Source organism: Cervus canadensis, chromosome 10, assembly GCF_019320065.1.
Source record: "Cervus canadensis isolate Bull #8, Minnesota chromosome 10, ASM1932006v1, whole genome shotgun sequence".
Lineage (NCBI taxonomy): Eukaryota > Metazoa > Chordata > Mammalia > Artiodactyla > Cervidae > Cervus > Cervus canadensis.
In genome coordinates this window covers 75,241,866-75,263,959 of record NC_057395.1, presented here as the reverse complement: position 1 = coordinate 75,263,959, position 22,094 = coordinate 75,241,866, and the positions used below count along the sequence as shown (strand labels likewise).

The window sequence follows — 22,094 nt, the reverse complement described above, 5'->3', positions numbered from 1 at the left end:
CCTAACCCTCTTCGTCATTTTAGACGTATTCATAGAATCTACCGACATCTTTACATTTTTTAAACTATATTCATTTGCTGCCTGTATTGTTATTGATAGATCTTGTCTGAAAAAGTGTCTCCCTTTAAAAAAATTTAATTTTGAAAAGAACTTATTAAACTTCCTGTAAGTGGAAAATCATCATAACATGCCATAAAATAATAAGTCCAATGGAACCAACAGTGAAAAATGTCCTTGTCCTGTAGTTAGGCACTGTTGTCTGTCCAGAGCTCTTTGTTGTTTATTCATGAGAGGGATTAACAAGTTAAAGAAGTGTTAAGGACTTGACAGCACCAAATTGAGACTTTCTTCTTGAAATGATTGAGAGAAAAATAATCAACATTTATGTCTTTCTACCTGCCTTTCCTCTTGTTTACCATCGAGCCATTTACCCATCCCCCCACCCATTTATCTACCCATCCATCCATCCATCCACTCTACCCACCCACTGACCCACTACCATCCACTTATCCATTCACCCACCCATCCATCCATTCATCCACCATCTGCCCACCCACCCACCCATCCATCCATCCACCCACCAGCATCCATCCATCTGTCTGCTCATCCATGCATCCATACATCCAGTAAGTAATTTCCAAGAACCAACTTGTGCTCAGCCTTGTGGTGGGTTCTGGGGCTTGTGAGATGAATGAGACACTGCCTCTGACCTCCAGGAATTTCCAGTAGGGTGCAGGAGATAAAGAACCAGTTGTTTCTAAGTGAGGGTTGGAAGTGGTCAGGGGTTGGGGTGCCCTAGCAGAGCCCCTCCGACTATCTCAGAGTCATCTCTGCCTGGGATGGACCTCCGAAAGAAGAAATGTCAAACTCAGAGGAGCCAAAACCATAAAGTATCTCAGAGACTTGAGACTTCGTAGCAGGGACGAGGCCAAAGGGGCAGAGGCCTCTGTCAGCCTGTCTGGGGTCAGATTCAAGTCCCATCTTGGTCACTGCTGTGATGAGTCACTTTAGGCAAGCCATTTACCCCGCTCTGTGCCTTGACTTCCTCCTCTGTGTAGGAAAAAGATTACGCTATGTTATAGCTCATGTGCCGGCTCTATTGGTTGTGGCTGTGAGGGGGCGGGACCTGAGGATCCTTCTGTGACTACATTCAGGCTCAGAGAAGAAAACGCCGAGATTCATTTGTGATTCTGCATTGGATTGGTTGCGCCTGTGAGGAGTCCCATCCTCAGACTAGCAGAAAGGAGTGCTGAGATTGAGTAGTGATGTCTCACATGGGTACGGTATATCCATTAGCAGCACACTTACCATCTATTTGCCTTCCCATGGACCAGATGATACCCACGGCTCCCGCCAGCACCCTTGACCTAAGATTCTGAGCTTTGGAATCTAGTGATGGGACAGAGGCCTCTGTGGCACCATTTCTCAAAGCTCCCTGTCTCCTTCCTGCTCCAGAGTTCAAACAGAAAGAGGAGTGTACAATCCGTGGCCGGAACCTAATCCAGATCAGCATTCAGGAGGACCCGTGGAACCTCCCCAATTCCATCAAGACCCTGGTGGACAACATTCAGAGATACGTGGAAGGTCAGTCGGGCAGGGAAGGCTGTTACGTGGAGGCTTGTGGCCTCCGGTTCTTAATGTGGAACACGGGAGGGTCAGCAGTGGGTCCACCTCTGTGCCCCCGTCTCTCTAGGCCCGGGAGAGGACAGGAAGCGGCAGTGCCGCTTTCTCAGGGCCCTGGGACAGTACACACGTGGTCAGGGAACTGCTCATCTGGGGTGCCCGGGGCTTCCTTGCAGAATCAGGAGGCTGAGGAGGCCGAGCTTGTTCCTTCCCAGCTTCCAAAGCTGTGGATTTAGTTAGGTTTCTTTTGTTTATGATCAAGGTTACAGGTGTGTGTTGAGGGGAGAGAGGGTCCTAATCAGACTTGGGCCTACAGGTAGGTTTGGATGCTCTAGCGTTAAAAAATGCGAATCTGCTTCCAATGTTTATAATCCGAAAGCCCACATACAAGTCTAGAGTTCTGGCTATTCTTGAACAATCAGACGATCTGGAGGTAACAGGCTTGCAACCATTCACACTTGGTTGGAGATGAATGTGTCCTCCATCTTTAGGTTGGGGAGGGGAGCCTTCCAGTCCACGTGGACCCCACCATACCCTGTGGCCCAGGGTCTGCTCACGCCCCTTATGTTACCTGCCTGGCCCTTGGCAGCATTTGAGCCTGAGACTTCTGGGTTAGAAGGACCCCAGGCCAGGGAGACATTTGATCAGCATAGCAGGGGGTGCTTGGCCCCAGGCTCATGACCCCAGGAACAGCCCCCTCTGAGTTGGAAGTCTGGGTTGGCCCTGAGCTGTCCTGTTTTCCAAAGCTGTCATTGGTTAAGAGCATGGACTCTGGAGCCAGATGTCCAGGGCTTGAACCCCAGCTCTCCCACTTACTGGCTGTGTGATCTTGGCAAGTTCCTTGACGTCTCTGTGCCTCAGTCTCTCCACTGTAAAATGGGCTCATAGGGCGCCTTCCCTTATGTGTTGTTGTGAGGAGTGAATGAGTCAGTACACATAAGGCACTTGGTCCAGTGCCTGGCACACAGTAAGTCCTCAATAAGCAGACGCTGCTGTTCCTATCACACCAGCCCTGCGTCTTGATGCCTCCCCAGGGTAGAATGTATCATGAGAGCCCAGACCCAAAGGCCTTTCAGGTTTTTCTAAGCCCCTTCTGGGCCCAAGAGCCTTTATGTGAAGGAAAGAGACCAGGATGTTAGCCTGTGTCTGGAAGGTCTGAGTTTCGTCTGCATGTGGGCAGGGCTTGGCCATGTAGGGTGGCGTGAATAAGTACCTTTGGATGCGTGTGAACCTATGTGAGCAGCCACATGTGTGTGCCCACGAGCAGGTATGAGGCGTGGGCTGGGGGCTCTAGCCCAGGAGTTTCAGGGGCTGGTTTCAATCTTTGTTCAGTGGGTGTGTGTAAGCAATTGGGGTGCAGCTAACAGTTGGGGTTTTACCCCCTGGATGTCCGAGGTTTCTGGAATCCACCCAACACTCACTCAAAGCTTCCTGAACCTGGCTGTGTGTACCTAGAGCTTCATTGCAAAGGGGGGCAGAGCACGTGGACTGGGGGGCAGGCTTGGCTCTGCCAGCATCTTCTGCTTACTCCACTCAGCCCATCTCCCTTCTCGGCCCCTTCTCCTTTCCAGATGGAAAGAACCAGCTGCTCCTGGCCTTGCTGAAGTGCACAGGTGAGGGCTTTGAAAGGGCAACTGTCTGCAGGGTGCACATGCCAGGTATACCCGGGAGAGGCTGTCCCAGCAGCTGGCGCTCGTGACCGCAGCCCAGGGACGGCCTCTCCTGCCGACCCAGGTTGACTTCTGCAGGTCCTCGGGGCCTGCCTGTGGGGGAGGTAGCCCTGTGGCCTCTGGCGCCTTGAGAACTTCTCAGACCTCACTTCCTCCTCCTGTGTCCAGGGGACAAGTCTCAGGCCCTGGAGCTTGGAGCACTCTCTCTTGTCACCTCCCAGGCCTGGGCTGATCTCAGTGAGGACCCAGCATAGAGCACTGATGATTTCAGAGGCTTTCTGCCTGTGGAGCCCTCAGTCCCAGCCTGGGGCTTCCTGCCCCTGCAGATGGTGGGAAGGAAGAGGGGCTGATAGGCGCCCAGGGGAATCTTGGAGGTGTTCTCTGTCCCATCCTTCCAGAAATTCTCAGCCATGGGGCAGCTAGAATAGGATCTGGGTCAAAATTGGGCACAGAAAATCCGTTGGCTGTTGCCAGTCATCGAAAATAATTCCTTTCAGGGAATTCCCTGGTTCAGTGGTTAGGACGCGGCACTCTCACTGTGAGGGCGCAGGTTCAGTTTTTCTTTGGGGGGAGCTAAGATCTCGTAAGCCACGTGGTGCAGGCAAAAGCAAAACAAAAAATCCCTTCCTGAAGATTAAGGACCCTAAATGACCAATTGCCCGAAATCGGCCAGTTCTGAAAATCACATTACAGGTAGGGGCCAAGGAATTGGAGGTGGGGTGGAGGGATGATAGGAAGAAGGTATGTTTCTCAAAAATAGAGAAAATGGTAAACTGCATTTCTTCGAACATGGAGCTTGGCATCATTGTCATTCTCGGTCAAGGCTGAGACATTTCCTAATAAATAAAGGAACAGCTGAGGGTAGGGGCTTGGGGCAAGTGTTAGGGAAATCACAAGTTTTTTTTTTTTTTTTTAGTGAGGATCACTTTTTTCCTTGTTTTTACTGAATTTGCCACAACATTGCTTCTGTTTGATGTTTTGGTTTATTGGCCATGAGGCACGTGGAATCTTAGCTCCCCAATCACAGATTGAACCCCCACCTCTTGCATCGGAAGGCGAAGGCTTCATCACCAGAGGAGCCCCTGTTTTATTTATTTTTTTAAATAGGCAGATGGGTCATTGAGAGAGTTGAGTTTTGCCACAGATCGGCTTGAGAGTCAGTGTTTAATGGGGTTGGCTTTTGGTGCCAGGGGATGAAGAGAATTTTGGCAAGTTGGGCCCAGATGGGTGGTCTGGCTCGGGGAGTGGGGGCTAGCTCGGGGCTCCGGGGTGCCAGCCTGCTGATGGCCCCGCGCGGCCCCCTCCGCCCGCAGACACGGAGCTGCAGCTGCGGCGGGACGGCATCTTCTGCCAGGCGCTGGTGGCCGCCGTGTGCACCTTCTCCGAGCAGCTGCTGGCGGCCCTGAGCTATCGTTACAACAACAACGGCGAGTACGAGGAGAGCAGCCGGGACGCCAGCCGCAAGTGGCTGGAGCAGGTGGCGGCCACCGGCGTCCTCCTGCACTGCCAGTCCCTGCTCTCGCCGGCCGTGGTGAGTAGGGGGCCGGGGGGCGGGGGGCAGGGCTCGCTCCGCCGTCACGCTCCCCGTTCATTCATTCAGCAGCGGCTTACTGAGAACCTGCTGGGTGCCCCTGTTCCAGGCACCGGGGACGCGGCGCTGGACATAGCACAGCGTTCTTACACTCAGGAATCTTGTATCCTGATTTTGGGGAGATGGAAATAAATAGCTAAGGACACGGATGGTATCAGACCTTTGGTTCTCACTGGGGCAGTTTTGCCCCCAGGGGACACGCGGCAATGTCTGGAGACATTTTCGGTTGAAGAAGAGGAGGTACCGGTGTCTGATGCCTAGAGGCCAGGGGAGACGGGGCTGCTCCTATAGGAAGCTCAACCACCCCAACCCCCAGCCGAGAATTATCTAGGCCCCAGGTGTCAGTAGTGCTGCAGTTGAGAAACCCTCATTTATAGTGATAAGGGAGAAGGAGGAAAATTAAGCAGAGAAGGGGGCAGGAAGGTCTGTGGGTAGTGGCAGTTGAAAGTGTGATAAGGTGGCCACCGGGGGCCTCACGAAGAAGGTGACCTCTGACCCGAGAACCAAAGGAGGGGAGGGGATGAGCCATCGGACTCTGAGGAGGAGCCCTCCAGGCAGAGAAGACAGCAGGTGCAAAGGCCCTGAGGCTGGAGCGGGCACATAGTGTTTGAGAAACAAGGTACCCAGTGTGGCCGGAACAGTGAGCCGAGAGGAGCGGCGAGTCCTGGGAACCCACTGGGGTCTGACTGTGCGGGTCTTGCAGGCTGTTGTAGGACTTTGGGTGTTCCTCCAAGTGGGTGGGAGCCAGGGGAGGGTTTTGAGCAGAGGGGGGACAGGATCTCACTTTGACACTTAAAGGATCACCCGGGCTGTGAAGGGGGAAAGAGTGTGGAGGGGTAAGGGCAGAGGCTGGGTGACCCGTGAGCAGACTTCTGTGATGATCCAGGCGAAGCTCCTCGGTGCAGATAGCTTCTGGTTTAGTCCTTGCAGTAGCCCCAAGGCAGGTCCTTTATATCCGCTTTTTAAGGATGAGAACACTTAACGCCCAGGGAGCAGGTGTGAACTGTGAGAGTCTGATGCTAAGCCCAGTTCCCCCAGCTGAATTGCTTTCTGTGCATCTTTTTATCCCTCGTTGTCCTGTTTATCCACTCTTAGGGCTCAGAATTAGGGTGGGTCCTTCTAACAGCCTCTGGGGGCCATGGCAGAGCCAGTGACTCAGCATTGTGGGGTACTAGTACTTAGAGCTGATGCCTCCCAGGAATAAAAACCTGCTCTGTGCTATTTGTTCCTCCATCCACATGCCCAGGCCCGAGCTCCCCTGGCTTCTGCAGGTCTGAGCCTCCTAAACATTTTCCCAGGTGGGAGGAGAAGTCACAACTGCAGGCCGGTTGGGAAAGTGTGGCCTTGGTGTTCCCTCTGCTGGCCGATGCTGCAGACGGGCGCCCGCCTGATGGCAGATCCCTTCTCACTTCATTTCTGGACCTGAACACCCAGCCCTCACTTCCCTCCTCTCAGATGAGGTCACCGGGACCCAGTGTGTTAATTCACCAGTCGACAAGATGTGCAGGCTCTGAACTGGGTGCTGGGTTGGAACAGTTCAGCGGGATTGGTGGGAGGGCTCAGGAAAGAGGGCCACCCGGCACGTGAGAGCAGAGGTGGGCTCTGACCCGGAAGAGGCGGGACAGGCCTGGAGTGAACGTGGTCTCGTGTCCACCCTGGAGAGCCCTGCACGGGCCCTCCTGCCTGGAAGGGCCACAGCCTGGTGTGTCAACCGGAGTTGCATCGCAGCATCTTGAAATAAAACCCAGGGCAGGGGTGGGATCTGAGACTCCTCCACCCTCTCTTCCTCCTGCAGAAGGAGGAACGGACCATGCTGGAGGACATCTGGGTGACCCTCTCGGAGCTGGACAACGTCACCTTCTCCTTCAAGCAGCTGGACGAGAACTATGTGGCCAGTGAGTGATTCCTCCCACCCCCACTGAGAGAGTCGGGGTTCTGGGGTGGAAGGGACTGCTCTGGGGTCACCCTGCCCCTCCCTCCACCATCAGGCCAGCTGCCTAAGATTGACCTGGGACCCAGTGCTTTCAAATCGCCTGCTCCCAACATGTGTGGAAGAAGAGGGTCTCGTTTCATATAAACCCAGCCATCTCCAATAGCACTTAGGAGGGAAAAACAGCCAGTATGCAGTTCTTACTGAAAACTGCTAGAGATACCCTTCTTTGGAATGAAGATGTGTTAAGATTTTCTAAGAACTTAACACCATAATTCTCTTCTTTCTTTTCTTTTTCTCTCCCTCCCCCCATCTTTATGCTTGCCCACCCACTCATCCATTCATTAATGTACTCATCCATCCACCTATCCATCCATCCATGCATCCATTCACCCCATCCGTCCACCCCCCATCCACCCCCCTATCCATCTATCCACATACCTGTAATGACAAGCACATCCTGTGTGTCAGGCTCAGTTTTAGGTTCTGGGGCTGCAGTGGAGAGAGACGTGGCCATGGTTTCTGCCCTCTTGGAGCTCACAGTCTAGCCCAGTCTCAGCCCTGACTGCGCTGGGATCACCCAGGGAGCTTTTCAGATACTGAGGCTTGTTCCCACTCCCAGCCCTGGCGATTCGGATTCAGTCTGTGGGATGAATCCTGGACATTGGGATTCTAGACAAGTTTTCCAGGAGACTTAAATGTACAGCCGGGACTGAGAGCCACGGTTCTCTGCGATCCCTGGACCAGCACCTGGAGGATTGTTAGAAAACCTAATTCTGGGCCCCATCCAGGACTTCCTGAATCCAAAACTGGAAGCAGAGCCTAGAAATCTGTGTGTTAGTAGGCCCTCCTGGTGATTTTGGAGCATGCTCGTTTGAGGACCTGGACACGAATTTGAGCCATCTCCGGGAGCTAGTGGAGGACAGAGGAGCCCGGTGTGGGGCCACAGAGAGTTGGACATGACTTAGCAACTGAACAGCAGCAGCAGAGTTTGGGAACCACTGGTCCTTTTTTTTGTTGCTGTTATTGTTGTTTTTTATCACTTCCCTGAGGAGCCTGTTTAGACAATTTTTTGCTAATCACCACACCCCCCAATGGGGCTTTCCCTGGTGGCTCAGACGGGAAAGAGTCTGCCTGCAGTGCAGGAGACCCAGGTTCGATCCCTGGGTCAGGAAGATCCCCTCGAGAAGGAAATAGCAACCCACTCTAGTACTCTTGCCTGGAAAATCCCCTGGAGGGAGGAGCCTGGCAGGGTACAGTCCCTGGAGTCGCAGAGAGTCGGACACGACTGAGCGACTTCACTCACACACCCCCGTGAAGTTTTAGTATGATGGATATACTATATATCCGTTTAGGTGTTGTATGTATGTCTGTGCTTTATACATGAAAAGAGTAATGTTTTTTTTGCCTTCCCCATAAGAACCAGTTTTTACCTTCTTGGAGGCCATATAACCCTGTTGAGAATATGTGGACTGGAGTCTAGTTGGACAGTGGGTTTCGTTTTGGGTACCTGTTGGAACTGGTTGACAGTGGCTGCCTGTCTAGAGGCCGAGTTGGGCTCAGAGAGGATTACCGATCGATTAGTGATGTCTGCCACGGGCACGGGATGGGGTGCTAGGGTCTAGGCGGGGATGGCCACCCCTGCCACGTGCTCTTCCCTGTGGGTGTATACAGGATGCAGGTGCTGTGTGAGGGCAGCTTTTGCCCGGTGGAGGCGCTGGGCTGCCAGGCGAGGGTGCAAGGAGCCCTGCTGAGGCTCTGAAGACAAACGTGGACAGCCCCCCAGCTGGACAGAATCAGTGTCAGGTCTAAGAATTAAGCAGTGGGAACAGACCTGTTGAGGGAGGTGAAAGGGAGGTCAGAGGCTGCTCCCCTGAGCGTGGGGCGGTGGGCTGTCTCAGGCGCCCCTCTCCGGGCGGGAGGGCAGGGAGGCCTGTGGCTGCGGCTCTGGGTCCCGGCACATCAGTGGGGTCTGAAGGAGGGTCTTCTGAAGCTGCCCTCACAGCTGCGTCCCCGGCCCACCGTGTCTCCCCACAGACACCAACGTCTTCTACCACATCGAGGGCAGCCGGCAGGCGCTGAAGGTCGTCCTCTACCTGGACAGCTGCCACTTCTCCAAGCTGCCGTCCCGCCTGGAGAGCGGGGCCAGCCTGAGGCTGCACACCGTGCTCTTCACGAAAGGTGAGCTCGGAGACGGGCCACGGGGTGCCCTCGGGGGGACGGCTGTGCCCGTGGGGAGCCAAGCACCTGCCTCGCTCATCTCCCTTCACAGCTCTGGAGAACGTGGAGGGCTCGCCTCCTCCAGGCAGCCAGGCTGTGGAAGATTTGCAGCAGGAGATCAACGCCCAGTCTCTGGAGAAGGTTCAGCAGTATTACCGCAAACTCAGGTACCGGCGTGGGTCTCCCTTTGGGGCCAGGATCCTGGACGCTCTCACCTGGAGGGGGCCTTTGCGTGGAAGGCACCAGAGCGCCCCCAGTGCCCGGGCGGGCACAGTGCTGTTTCTTGAGCACCTGCTGTCTGTCAGTCCTTCTGCCTACACACGCTCCTCAGCTTCTCACAGTAGTTATCTTTCTAACCCATTTTACAGATGAGGGAAACTGAGGCCCAGGGAGCACACCCAGTTTGCCCAAGACCACAGCTAGACAGTGGCTGAGCTGAGCTTTGAACTGGGTCTGCTTGACTTCGTAGCAGGTCCTGCCAGCTGGGAGGAGATGCCTGTTTCATTCTGCATGGGGGAGGGAGCTGTGACAGGGGCCCTAGAATCCTTGAGCCTGTGAGTGAGGGGTGTGACCCCAGGGCCTCGGCCCTGCTCAGAGGAGGCCCTCAAGGAGAAGGGGGGAGTACGGGTCACATTCACCAGGAGGAAGCCTTGGGCCCAAGGAAGGAGCCCCACTCCTGCTGCCCCCACTCTGGCCCCTTCCTCCTTCCGCCTCACCTTCTCCCTCCATGAAGAAGATGGGCTGAGAAGTAGACCAGGGTGTCAGGGTGTGGTAAGGGGGCCTAGCACAGCATTACCATTCGGAAATGGGAGAACGACACTTTCATTTGTCTGCGCAGGGAGAACATTCCCCTCTGTTATTACAACGGGCATCTCTTTGGATCGATCGATGCCATCGGTCTGTTCTCTGCAGTTTGCTGAATATTTAAAATATGGTCTCTGTGAGCTGCATTCATCCCTTCCTTCAGCACCTGTCAGTTGAGACCTTCCGTGGGCCAGGCTCTGTTCTGGGTGCTTGCTTAGAAGTCAGCAGTGACTGAACTGAGCCTGTTCTTCATGGAGTGTAGATTTCTAGAGCGGCCATGGCCCCTGGCCCGCACCACCCCGTTTTGTCAATAAAGTTTTATTAGCACACAGCCACGTTCATCCATGTATGTATCGTCTATGGCTGCTTTTGCGCCGTAGCCTCTCTAGAGAGACAGCCTGGTCCACTTAAGATGTCAGCTGTTTGGCCCTTTACAGAAGTGGCTGAGTGCTGTTCTAGAAGGGGAGGTGAGCAGTGAACAGTACCCAGAGCAGCGTGATGTGTCAAGTGATGCCGGTGTCAGAGGAGAGACGCCGGCACGGGAGAGGGAGCGGGGCGCTGGTTCAGATGGGCGGTGGGGGCAGGTGGCATTTGAGGACCCTTCCTGCTTCCTCCCGGGCTGCTGCAGGAACAGCTGACTGTGGGCATGGAGAGCTGTGTCCGCCACTCTCCCTGATTAGTTTCCTTGAGTTGCTGGGAGGCAGAGAGGCTGCGGCTGTGGTGGGGCAGGGTGGGAGAAGGGGATGGGATGGTGCGTGTGGCGGCCCCACCCTCACACGTCTCTTCTCTTTCAGGGCATTTTACCTGGAACGGTCTAACCTGCCCACGGATGCCAGCACCACGGCGGTGAAGATAGACCAGGTGTGTCCTCTTGTCCCTCACCTGCCGTGGAACCTGGGCAGGGCTGGGGGTTCGCCGGGTCAGACAGGGACCAGGGTCACACCCCAGCCAGAATGCTGGCTGGGACACTGCCTCTACAGTCTCTTCTCCAGGACGTCTCCTGCGGTCTCCAGAACCCTCCCCATTCTAGAAATTCCCATTTCTCCCTGACCCGCTTTTAGAATTCCTTAGATGATGGGTTCTCCCTGGCTCCGACTCCTTGCAGCATCGCTCTGGGGCTGGAGCCCCATGCCGGATATGGCCATGCGCTGTTCTTTTTGTTTGTTTCCAATTTGTTGCCAGCATTTAAAAGTCAAAAGATTTCCCATAAAACGGAGGCTTCTGGCTTATCCTGAGCAATGGAAAGATCTGGCTGTCCCCAGCCACGTTCCTGTGTCACACTTGGCCTTCCAGGGGCTGTGCTCACCCCCTCTTCCCCCGACCCACCCCATCCCCCGCGTGCTCCAGGCCTTTCTCCCTCTGCCCAGGCACTATTGGGCCTCAATTTTGATGGTACTATGGGGGCTCCTGGCCTCAGATTGTGAGGCTGGGGCTCCAGGAGACGGGCGGGCACGGCCCTTGGGAGTTTGTAGTCTGCTGGCAGAGTCTTAAGACGACTCAGAAAGCCTTGGCCAGAGTTCTGTGCCTGCATTGGCAACGCCCGACAAGCCAGGGGGAGGTGGGGGGCATGGACTGATCCCGGGGAGGGGCATCGGCTCTTGGCTTCACCTGTGCAGGTGAAGAGAATTAGATGGGCGGGTGAGGCCTGAAACATACTGTGAGTGCCGAATGCCGGCTTGTGGGGCAGCCGCAGGGGTCGTGGAAGAGTCCTGGCTCAGTCACCCCGGTGACAGAGTGGGGAAGACAGCTGCTGTGATGGAGCTTGATCGGAGGTGAAGACTGGGGCAGAAGGCTGGGTGCGGGGGGGGGTGGGCTCTGACCATCCGGGCATGTGCACCTCGCAGCTGATTCGCCCCATCAACGCCCTGGACGAGCTCTGCCGCCTCATGAAGTCCTTCGTCCACCCCAAGCCTGGTGCTGCCGGGAGCCTGGGCACCGGCCTCATCCCCATCTCCTCCGAGCTCTGCTACCGCCTGGGGGCCTGCCAGATCGCCATGTGCCGCACTGGCATGCAGAGGTGCGCGGAGTCACAGGGGGCGGGGGGGCGTGGCCGGGAGGGGCTGGGCGGGCCTCTGGGCAGGGTGGGGCCCCAGGAGGCGAGACTGGAGGCCTGCTTCGAATCCTGGTTCTTTGGCCGCCTGTTGAGTCCAGACAAGGCCACCGCCCACTCTTGGCCTCAGTTTGCCCACTGTGAGATGGGACTTCAGGGGAAGGTGGTCCTGGGAGAGCTGCTGAACTTCCCAGCCCCCTGACTGGTTGGTGTGACCAAGCGGCTGAGCCGCCTGTTTCTGCTGGAGCATCCGTAGAACACGGGCAGGAATGGGCGCGCGTCTTGGTTGGGGCCAGGCTGGACCACTCTCTCGCTTCTGTCCGTTGTCCCTGCCACTCCGATCGGGGTCTTGGGGGTTGTGGGGGGCAGGACGTCACCTACGTCTCACCTGCTGCCCCCCTTCCCTTGCCACCCCACTGCAGGAGCACCCTGAGCCTCTCCCTGGAGCAAGCGGCCATTCTGGCGCGGAGCCACGGGCTGCTGCCCAAGTGCATCATGCAGGCCACGGACATCATGCGGAAGCAGGTGGGGCGCCCAGGCCCCAGGGCCCCGGAAGGCTGCAGGGGAGGCGCCCAGGCCTGGGCATGGTGGGCTCACAGCCCGGGTGGGATGAGGGGCCATCTGGGGATGGGGCTGATGACCGGGTCCCCTCTGGAGGGGCTACAGATGCTTCTGGGGATCTCCCAGTCACCCTCACCCCACCTCATCCCACCCACACACTTCCTCAAGCGCCCTGCGCTCCATGAAGAGACAGCTGGGCCCTCACTGTTCTCTCTTCCCAGGGCCCCAGGGTGGAGATTTTGGCCAAAAACCTCCGGGTCAAGGACCAGGTGCCCCAGGGCGCCCCGCGGTGAGTGGCTGTCCCCCACCTTCTCCTTCCCTCTGCTCCCTTCCCTGGGGTTGGCCTCACCCCAGACAGGCCCCTCTGACATTCAGGTGGGGCTTCCCTTCTCGTTTATGGGATCCCCTTACTTTGGGAAACAGCAAATACGACTTAGTCTGTTACCTTCGAGGGCTCCCACTTTGGCTGGGAAGTTGAGGCCAGGCCCCAGAGTGAACCATGGGGCAGTGAGGATCTGTGTGCCCCCCGCAACTTGCTCACACACTGCTGCTTCTCTGCTGTCCTCAGAGCCCTCAGCTCACCTGCTGCTTCCTGTCCTCATGGCCCCATCATCTCCGAGTCAGTGTTAGACTTTCTCATAGCACTGTGCACAGCCCCCTGTCCTAGGAATAATTCATTTTAGTGCGTCTTCTCTCTCCATCCACACTGTGGTGATTTGCTATTGACATCGGCCCACACTTTTAAAATAACTGTTTAGTTTGACCACAAGAAGTTAGAAAAATACTACGGAGTTTTCAGGGGTCCTTCAATGCAGCACCCCCTTCCCCCCACCCCCCCTGGGATAATGTCTCATGTAACCACAGGACATTGTCAAGACCAGGAAACGGTGTTGGAGCGATACAAGAACTCATACAGATCTTACATGTATTCCATTAGTTTTTGCCTACACTCTTGGCCCATGTTGCTTTTAAATATTCTTCAAAAATTTATTTCTTTATTTTTTATGTATTGGCTGCCCCGGGTCTTAGTTGCAGTGTGCAGAATCCTCATCGTGGTAGGCGGGATCTTTAGGTGTGGCGTGCGAGATTCTTAGTTGCGTGTTCCTGGTTGCGGTGTGTGGGATCTAGTTCCCCTACTAGGGACTGAACCTGGGCCCCCTGCATTGGGAGTGTGGAGTCCCAGCCACTGGACCACCAGGGAAGTCCCTGAAATGCTTTTCTATGTCACTTCCCCTGCTCCAGGCACCGTTCCCATCTCTTTACCTATATTGACTGATTTGCTTAAACAACAACTCTGTGAGCAAGGTCCCCGTGTTATCTGCCGTGGGCAGTGGGGACAGCGAGGCCCAGAGAGGTAAAGTGTCTTGTCCGAGGTCACACAGCGAACACACAGAATGAGAGCGGCCCTTCTGAGCCCAGGCTGTCCCCTTCCCGACCCCTGCGCCTTCCTGCTTTCCTGTCTTGTCTGTGTGGCCACCTCCTGTCTGGTCCCCCTACCATCCTCCTCACACAGCATATATGCTGTCCCCTGCTTGAAACCTCTTAGTGACTCCGTCTTACTTGAAGGTAGGGCTCAGAATCCTCCCAGCCCAGAAAGAAACCCAAGGCAGGTCTGCGCGTGCTACAGGGAGAAGCCCCCAAGATACATTAAATGAAGAACTCCAGGGGCAGAGTGCTGGGTCTGCTTGGCCACCAGTAGTGTGGAAAAATGCGCAGACACCTACACGTGTAATCACACAGCCACACACGTATCTTGACACGCAAACGGGTGCACGTGTTTGCGTCTGTATTTGTAAACCCCTTGCCGGTCTGGAGGGAGCAAGACTGCTGAGGGGCGGGGACTGGACTGCTGGAGGAGAGTGTGGGCGAGCTCAATAATTTTTCACTCTGCATCTTTTTACACCTGCTGAGTTTTGCTTTCTGGGCATGACTGCACGTTCACATGAATCACATGTTGCTACGATAATAATAACAGGCCTTGGCTGCCCCTCATCCTCTTCACCTCCATCCACCAGGCTCTACCGCCTCTGCCAGCCGCCGGTGGACGGAGACCTCTAAACGCCGAGGTGCCTGGTGCCCGGCTGCATCCTCTGGAGCCGGGGTTTGCAAGGACACAGGGGGCCACGCGGCCTTCTCCAGAGCTGGCCCGAGGCCTCCGCTCCGCCTGCCTTGAGATCTGCCCGGCCTCCTCCATCACGTCACCTCCTGGGAGGATAAATGGTGCCCCCACTCGTGGATGAGCTGGCGATTGGCCCTGGGCCGGCACGTTCTCCACACTTCTGCCAGAAACCAGAGGGCGTCCTGGGGACCCACAGAACTGCTGGGTGCCTCCAGGGCCTGCGCTCCTGTCCCAAAGTCCCCAGGACACAGGGGAGACGTCAGGGGCGCCGCAGCTGGAGGCCCGTGGCCCCAACTCCCTCGGGATGACTCACCCTGCACTTTGGAAACCCCTGGTTTCCTTTAAGTCCACATTCCAGGTGACCACACGTGTCTCTTCCTCACCTTAGCTTCCAGATCCCCCTCTAACCCTGTACTAACCTCCCCAATGGACTCAGAAAAGCCAGACCTCTGCCAGGAAAGACAGAGGGACAGGGCACAACACTTATTACCAAGAGGACGGTTGAAAGCCACCCTGGCTTACTCTATCAACGCCATTGGAACTGGAGCCATCAGCCCAGGGCACAAGATTTGCCCCAACTTTATTTATATGGCGTGAACTCTCTATGGTTTATTTTGGGATTTTTATGTTGTCGTTGGTTGTGTTGAGATTTCCGCCTCCCGCCCCCCAGGTTGTGTGAGTATATATTTGCGTTTTAAATTTCAAAGAAAGCTATATTGTCTAACAGGGGACCAACATAAAGTAGTATTGACAACTTTTCCCAGTTCTACTAAAAAAAGAAAAAAAAAAAAAAACTAAATTATTGAAAATGGAAGAAATGTCAGTATTTCATTTTTTAGTATTAGGGTCTTAAGATATTGCTTACAGATATCAACTAGGGTTCCTTTCCCCACCCACCCTCAGTTCTCTAGCCGTTGGCCTGTATTAGGGTGAATTATTTGTTTTTTGAATGACTGGCTCCAAGGGTTTCAGAGGTGGCTGGGCCAGGCCTGCGGGCTGGAGGGGGTTGAACCATCCACTGGAGAGGCAGTCCCACACCAGTGTGTGTCCTCGGTGGTAGAGGGGCTGCTGAGATATCCTGAGAGGTGGCTTCTGTAATTTATTTTTTAATGTTAATCCAGAGCAAGGCAGCAGCAGGGCATTTGGGACTTCTCAGCCAGCCAGAGAGACCGGAAGCAACCCTGCCCACCTGGGCACAGGAACCTACACAAGATCTAGCCCCCTGTCCGGCCCCCTTCCCCCCAGAGTTTGTCCCCTCCACCTCCTGTCGCCAGCAGGGAAATGTCTTTCCAGCCATGGCTGATGGGTGAGATCAGGTGTAGGTTTCCCTCTGTCCTGCAGGCTTGAAGCTGCACCAACATCTTGGCTCCCTGCATCCCCAGGAGTCGCCTTCCCTCTCTTGCCACCCTGCATCAGATTGCAAGAGGTGAGCTTGTTGCTGGACAGAGGTGGCCAGATACAAATGAGGACCCCATGGCAGAAAGGGAGAGGGTTCCCTGCGGGCAAGGGTGTTGTGCACTGGTTTACTTTACAATGTACAGATCTTCTCATTCAATTCATGATAGATTTTTTTATTATTATTAAAAGTTGGTTTATAATACAAAGACCCTAATCTGTGGTGGTTTCCTTCGGGGCTGAACCTGGTGGCCTGGGGGTGATTGAGCCTGCACGTGTCACAGGCGGAGTGAGCAACTGCTGTGAAGATGGCGCGGAGGCCGGTTCCATCGGTACCATGAGTTACCACACTGAACCTCAGTTTCTTCCTAAAACGAGGGCAGTATGTGTATATTCCCTGCAGGGGAGTGATGAGGACTACCCGAGATCCTGCGGTGGGTCTGCATCTCAGATGCGCCAAGAAAATCACTGTCTTTATGTATGTGTTATTTCGCCTTTGTTTTGGGCTCTGAGTACTCATTTCAGTGTGGTGGTGGAAAAATGTGACTATTTCTCCAGGCATTCCCTTGCCTCCTGCTGGTGTCATGCCAGGACTCCCTGTCTCAGGTGTGCCCAAGGATCAGGGTGGTCTGAGTGATGGGCCATCCGGGTGGTCTAAGGGATGAGCCATCCATCACCGCAACCTGCAAGGTCCATTCGGTCCGGAATCCCACGGGAGTGGAGTTCCAAGTGCTCAACACGTGGTTGGCTGGTTCCTGGCCAATCAGAATTCACGCTGGCCACACACGGGCCAATCAGAACAGAGCCATGCAGACATGGTACCCGCACACGGGGTCCTGTGGTCTAGGTCCCAAGGCTGTCCACGGGTTCTCACCCACCCAGGCTCTGAGCCATCTTTATGAAGCTGCCTGGGTCTGTCTGCCCAGCCAGAGAAATCTAATCCTCAGGCCTGAATTGTCTGCCCTTTGCCTCTCTCCATCTCCCTCCCTCCTCCCTACCCTGTTCCTTCCCTCCCTATCGCTCTCTCTTCCCTTCTTTCCCACACTTTGGAAAACACTGATCTCTATGAAGGGCTTCTTTGAGGGTGCCTTCTTCTGGAAGCCCTCACTCTCATGGGTGTGCTTGGGCCTCCCCTGAGTCCTGCCGTTTTGGACCAGAGCCCCTTCTCTTTTCATCTCTTTTCCTTCCAAACTAACTCTCAGAGCTTATTCTCTCCAGACCCAGGCTCTGGGTCCCTTCTGGAGAAAGAGCCTTGTGTCTTTCAATTATAGGTTTCAAAAGACTCAATAACATAATAGATGAGAGTAGATCCTGGTGGGATTTGGGGCACAGTGATGGACTGATTACTTGAATTATCTGAAGCCTGTATTTGGATCCTGGGAAAATCACTCTAAGGGGAGAGCCATCACCTTGATATGTATTTGGGGTCAGCAGGGAGGATTTGCTGCCATCCTCCAGGCAGACACTTACAGGAAGCAGAAGTGTCCTGTTCTGCACCCAGAGGGCCTGCAGTGAGATGAGAGTTCTCCTGCAGTGATGGCCACGGGCAGCTTTGGTTTGGAACTGAGAATTAAGGTCTCTTCAGCCTTGAACAAGTCACATCCCTTCTCAGACAGCAGAGCTGCATCAGCAAATGGGTGGAAGCCTGGGGCTATTTCTTGCTCTGGAAGGCCTTTCTTGGTACAAAGAGGAGCATGAAGGCCTGCTGACAGAGAAGGGGTGTTTTGTAAATGACCAGACGTCTTGAACTGGCAAGCTGAAACTTGGAAACTGATATGGTTTGTTTTTGTTTTCCTGATGTTTTCCTAATTTTGAATTGGACACTCAAGAACCAGCAGCTTTCACTTCCAAATCCTGAATCTGGGTTTCTTTTGAAAATTCAGATGCTCTGGTCCCAGTGGCCCTTGTGGGACCATGTGTCCTGCCTGGTCACATATCACCTGAAGCTGGGGCGTGGCCGCTGTCTTTGAGCAAAGTCAGTTTTCCATCTCCCATCCGGCCTAACACACTCCTTTACCTGATTACTCATCTCCGGGATGGCCCTGCCTGGGCGAGCTTGGCCAGTGCTGGTCTTCTGAATCTCCAGATCTTCGGCTCTGGAGTTGCCATGGCGATGTTGGCTGAGGGAGGAACTGGTGACCAAGAGTGGCTGCGCTGACCAACGGAGCATCGAGAGATGGGTGAACCCCTGCAGCTGGTGAGTCTCTTGACCCCCGGTTCTCTGCTCCCCCTGCTTCTCAGTTTCTCCACTTGTCAAACGGAGCTGACTCGGATATGGTCCCTTGGTGTGGGCTGTGTCGGGGGCCACACAAAGCCACACACAAAGCCAAAGGTGGTATGGAGTGTGTTGGCCACTTTGTGATTTTATCTAAATGTAACTGCTTATATATTTACCATTCTCCACCATCAGTGAAACACCCTAAGAGCCGGAGTCACATCCATGCTGTCTGTTCTGTCCCAGGCCTGGCCCAGTGCTGGGTGTCAGTGAACCACTGATAAACAACAAAAAAAGAAGGCTCATCACTGTCAGAGCCAGGAACCCACACCCTAGCTGCGTGTGGCCAAAGCACGTGCCTCTAACCACATGCTCTGCACCTGGCCTTGTTTTTGGACTGGGCTGGATTGTTGAGGACGGGGAGAGACCTGGGCTGAGACTTTTGAGGTCAGATGTCTTCAGACATCTATACCTGGCAGGCTGCTGTACTTGCTGAGTGACCATCTCTTAACAAGTCACCATCTCTCTTGGAGCCTCAGTTTTCCTTCTCTGAGAAATGGAGATATTTGCATCCAAATCTAACTTCCTGGGGATAAACGTGGTACCCCATCTGTCCAGCAGGTGGCGCCAGGGATCGTGTCCCGTCCAGAGCTTGTGGTTTCCAGGGCTTGAGTGTTGCCAGCTCCTGCCTGCCTGGCTTCCCACCCAAACACTTGCTCTGCGTGCACACCTTTGGGACGGAGGCAGCAGTGGCTGAGACTGTCTGCAATATGGGTCCTGTCCTCTGCCCTTCTGGTCTGGGCTTGGCCTGACTTGGTGTGGATATTTTCTCTTTTTCTTGGTCAAACTTTTTTCCCCGCCTTTATTTCTCCCTTTTTCTTGATTAGTTTGGCCTCTTTCCCCTCGGTTTTCTTTCCTTCCTAGCTCCCCCCCCCGCCCCCACCCTTTGTCCCATAATACATGTCTGTGAGCTAGACTGTTTATTTTTATATTCTTTTCTCTTATGCTTTTCCTCCTCTCCCGTCTTTCTTCCCTGGCAATTGGATGTGTGAGAAGGATGTAAACTGTAAAACAGATGTTCATGAGGGGGCTGTGATCAGGAACCTGAAATTATTAATAGTCCCCTCCTCCCTGGCGGGGAGCCCTGACCTGCCTGGAGTCACTGACCACCAGGTGGCGCTGTGGGCCAGGGAGTCCTGGCCAAACCTCTGAGAACAATTGCAAGGGCTTCTCGTTTTAAGTCTCCAGGGTTTTGGAACTTTGAGGGGAGGTGGATCAGAAAGCCAAGCTGAAAGCGGCCCCTCTCTGGGCACTAGTAGCATCACCTAGAGGCCTGGGAGTGGACAGGAGAGGGCAGCTTGGGCAGAGCCGTGTCCTCTGTGCCTCAGTTCTGTCACCTGTCATTGGGAGAACTCAATTCCTCAGAAAGGACTTCTGATCTTCTGGTCAGCCTCTCCTAGACCTCTCTGAAGGACCAATAGCAACGTTCAGAATCTCTCACGTGTTGATCACTCAGCACCGATCGGTCACTTTGCGTAAAGGCGTCGTCTCCTGTAATTCACATACCAGCCCTTTGAGATAGGTACTACGGAGGCCTGATTTTACAGAAGAGGGGATGGACTCAGATAGTTAAGTGACCTGCCTATGGTCACACAGCTCAGAAATACTGCTGAATCCAGGGCGGTGGTAGCAACATCGTGCGTTTAGCGTGTGGGAAGTACAGCGGTCTCTGGATTTCAGAGACTCTCTGCCCAGGGGCCCCATGGGAGAATCTGGCAGGACCTGGCAGAAATGGGGCCAGGGGAGTGAAAGGGTGAAGAGCTCTTACTAACGAAAGGATGGTTATCGTGAGCAAGTAGGTGCTTTACTGCCTTCCTGCCGTGAGGGGGCTGCCCCAGGGTCTTTGCACGTGTGATTCCCCCAGGTGGCCTCACACTTCTCCCCCTCATTCAGGCTGCTCGAACATCACCACACCTCCTGTTCTTTCTTCTTACCCTCTCCCCTCACCCTTTTAATTTTTCTCACCTGGCCGAAATCTGCCCTGTGTCTATTTGTTCCTTTTCTGTCTCCTGCCATTCAAGGGCAGGGATTCTTGTCTGTCTCATCTAGTAGGGACCCCAGGGCACTGGGGTGTGGTGGGAAGGGCCTTCTAATGACAGAGCAGCCTCCCGCGTCTCTGACCGTCTTCTCCCTCTGGACATGAAGCTCCCAGAGGAGGGCATGTCTTCAGTGCTGGCTCTGGACTGCCCCCACCGTGTGTCCCAAAGGCTGGGCCTGTCGCCAAGGCGGAGGGAGAGGAAACCCGCCTGAGGCCTGGCAGATTGGGAACGGCTGCAGACACTGGTGGCAGCCCTGCCTCGAGCACCTACTGTGTGCCAGTGCTGGGCTAATGGCACAGGGCCTGGTGCATAGCACTTGTGTGCATGCTCAAGCGCACGTGTTGGCTTGACTGGAATGAATCAGCGAATGAGTGGCTGAGACCGGGAGGACGGCTCAGCCCCATGGACAAGAATTCTGATCACTGAACCTCATCCGTTCCTGTGGTGCCTGGGGGAAGAGAACAGTTCTTCATCCGATATTACAGATGAGAAAACAGAGGCCAAGAGCGTGACGTGCCCAGCTTGAGTTCATGTAGCCTTAGGGTTTGAATCCAGAGGGGCTGATTCCAGTGCCCCCAGCTCCTCCAACACCACCAAGGCCTCCTGGCGGAGCTGACCAGACAGCAGGGGTCTCTGATCTCTCCAGTCTCCCCCTGCCTCCCACCCTCAGCCTCACTGGACTGACGGTCGGCCGCCGGGGCCTTCTTTCTCTTCCTCAAGCCCCCTGGTCTCATTCCTTGTTCCCACCACAGGAACTTTGCACTTGCTACTTTCTCTGCCTGGAACCCTCTTCCCACCTGACTCTTCCGTAGCTGCTTCCTTTCCACTATTCAGGTCTCAGTTGAAACCACCCCCTCTGAGAAGCCTTCCTGATTGAGTAAAAATAGCATCGCTTATTGACTCCCTAACACAGCACGCTGTTTCCTTCTGCTGTGGTACAGATCCCATTCTGTATTTCATTTACTTTTGTATTTTTAAACTCATGTATTGTCTGCTTCCCTGGTGGCTCAGAGGTGAAGAATCTGCATGCCAATGCAGGAGACCTGGGGTCGATCCCTGCGTTCGATCTCTGGGTTTGATCCCTGGGTCGGGAAGATCCCCTGGAGAAGGGAAATGGCAACCCACTCCAGTATTCTTGTCTGGGAAATCCCATGGACAGAGGAGCCTGGTGGGCTATAGTCTGTGGGGTTGTAAAGAGTCAGACATGACTTAGCAACTAAACAACCACTGCAACAATAACAAATTGTCTGTCTGCTCCGATTAGACTGCAGGTTCTAGAGGGCAGGGGCGGGGCCTGCCTTCCTCATGGCTGTGTTGCAGCTTCTAGCATAGTGGCTGGCACATCCTAGGTGCTCTGTCAATCCTTATTGACTCTGGCAGAATGAATCAGTGAAGGAAGGAGGATTCCAATGAATACACATCCCCCCACCCTCCCATGAGAGGTGCTGACGCTTGTTTAATCCTCAGGTTTTGGAAAGTCCACAGTTGTGTCTTTCTGCTGCCTGTGACGTCTGAGGCCTGACCAGCCCCCCTGGATGCCCTCTGCTGTTTCCCTCACTGGTGATGGACAGCTGTGCCGTCACCCTCACCGGGGCCTCAGGTCCCTTGCAGGAAACCAGGATGGAGCTGAGTGTCCGCACAGGAATGTTCTTCCGTCAGGCTGGGTCTGGTTGCGCAGGGGGGCATAACAGATGATGCAAAGCCACCTTGGGCTGAGGACCCCCACCAGAATGTTTCCCCCCCAGCGCTCTGACACACAAGAGGTTTGCAGAAACCCATACAACCAGGCCTCATTTCACTGGGGTTTGCTTTATTGC

At 54.6% G+C, this 22,094-nt stretch overlaps 1 protein-coding gene across 1 annotated transcript in view; it reads left to right on the top strand.

The window, feature by feature from the left end:
* The window catches only part of PREX1 (phosphatidylinositol-3,4,5-trisphosphate dependent Rac exchange factor 1), a 176,302-nt gene extending 160,122 nt beyond the window's left edge, over positions 1-16,180 (top strand). Inside the window, exons 30-40 of the mRNA XM_043480441.1 lie at positions 1,456-1,584; positions 3,195-3,236; positions 4,607-4,824; positions 6,680-6,779; positions 8,852-8,995; positions 9,087-9,201; positions 10,633-10,699; positions 11,683-11,855; positions 12,311-12,413; positions 12,671-12,738; positions 14,465-16,180. Of these exons, the coding sequence (XP_043336376.1) occupies positions 1,456-1,584; positions 3,195-3,236; positions 4,607-4,824; positions 6,680-6,779; positions 8,852-8,995; positions 9,087-9,201; positions 10,633-10,699; positions 11,683-11,855; positions 12,311-12,413; positions 12,671-12,738; positions 14,465-14,507 (1,202 nt within the window). The 3' untranslated portion in view covers positions 14,508-16,180. The remainder of the gene's footprint in view (positions 1-1,455; positions 1,585-3,194; positions 3,237-4,606; positions 4,825-6,679; positions 6,780-8,851; positions 8,996-9,086; positions 9,202-10,632; positions 10,700-11,682; positions 11,856-12,310; positions 12,414-12,670; positions 12,739-14,464) is intronic.
* Positions 16,181-22,094: the final 5,914 nt, after the last annotated feature.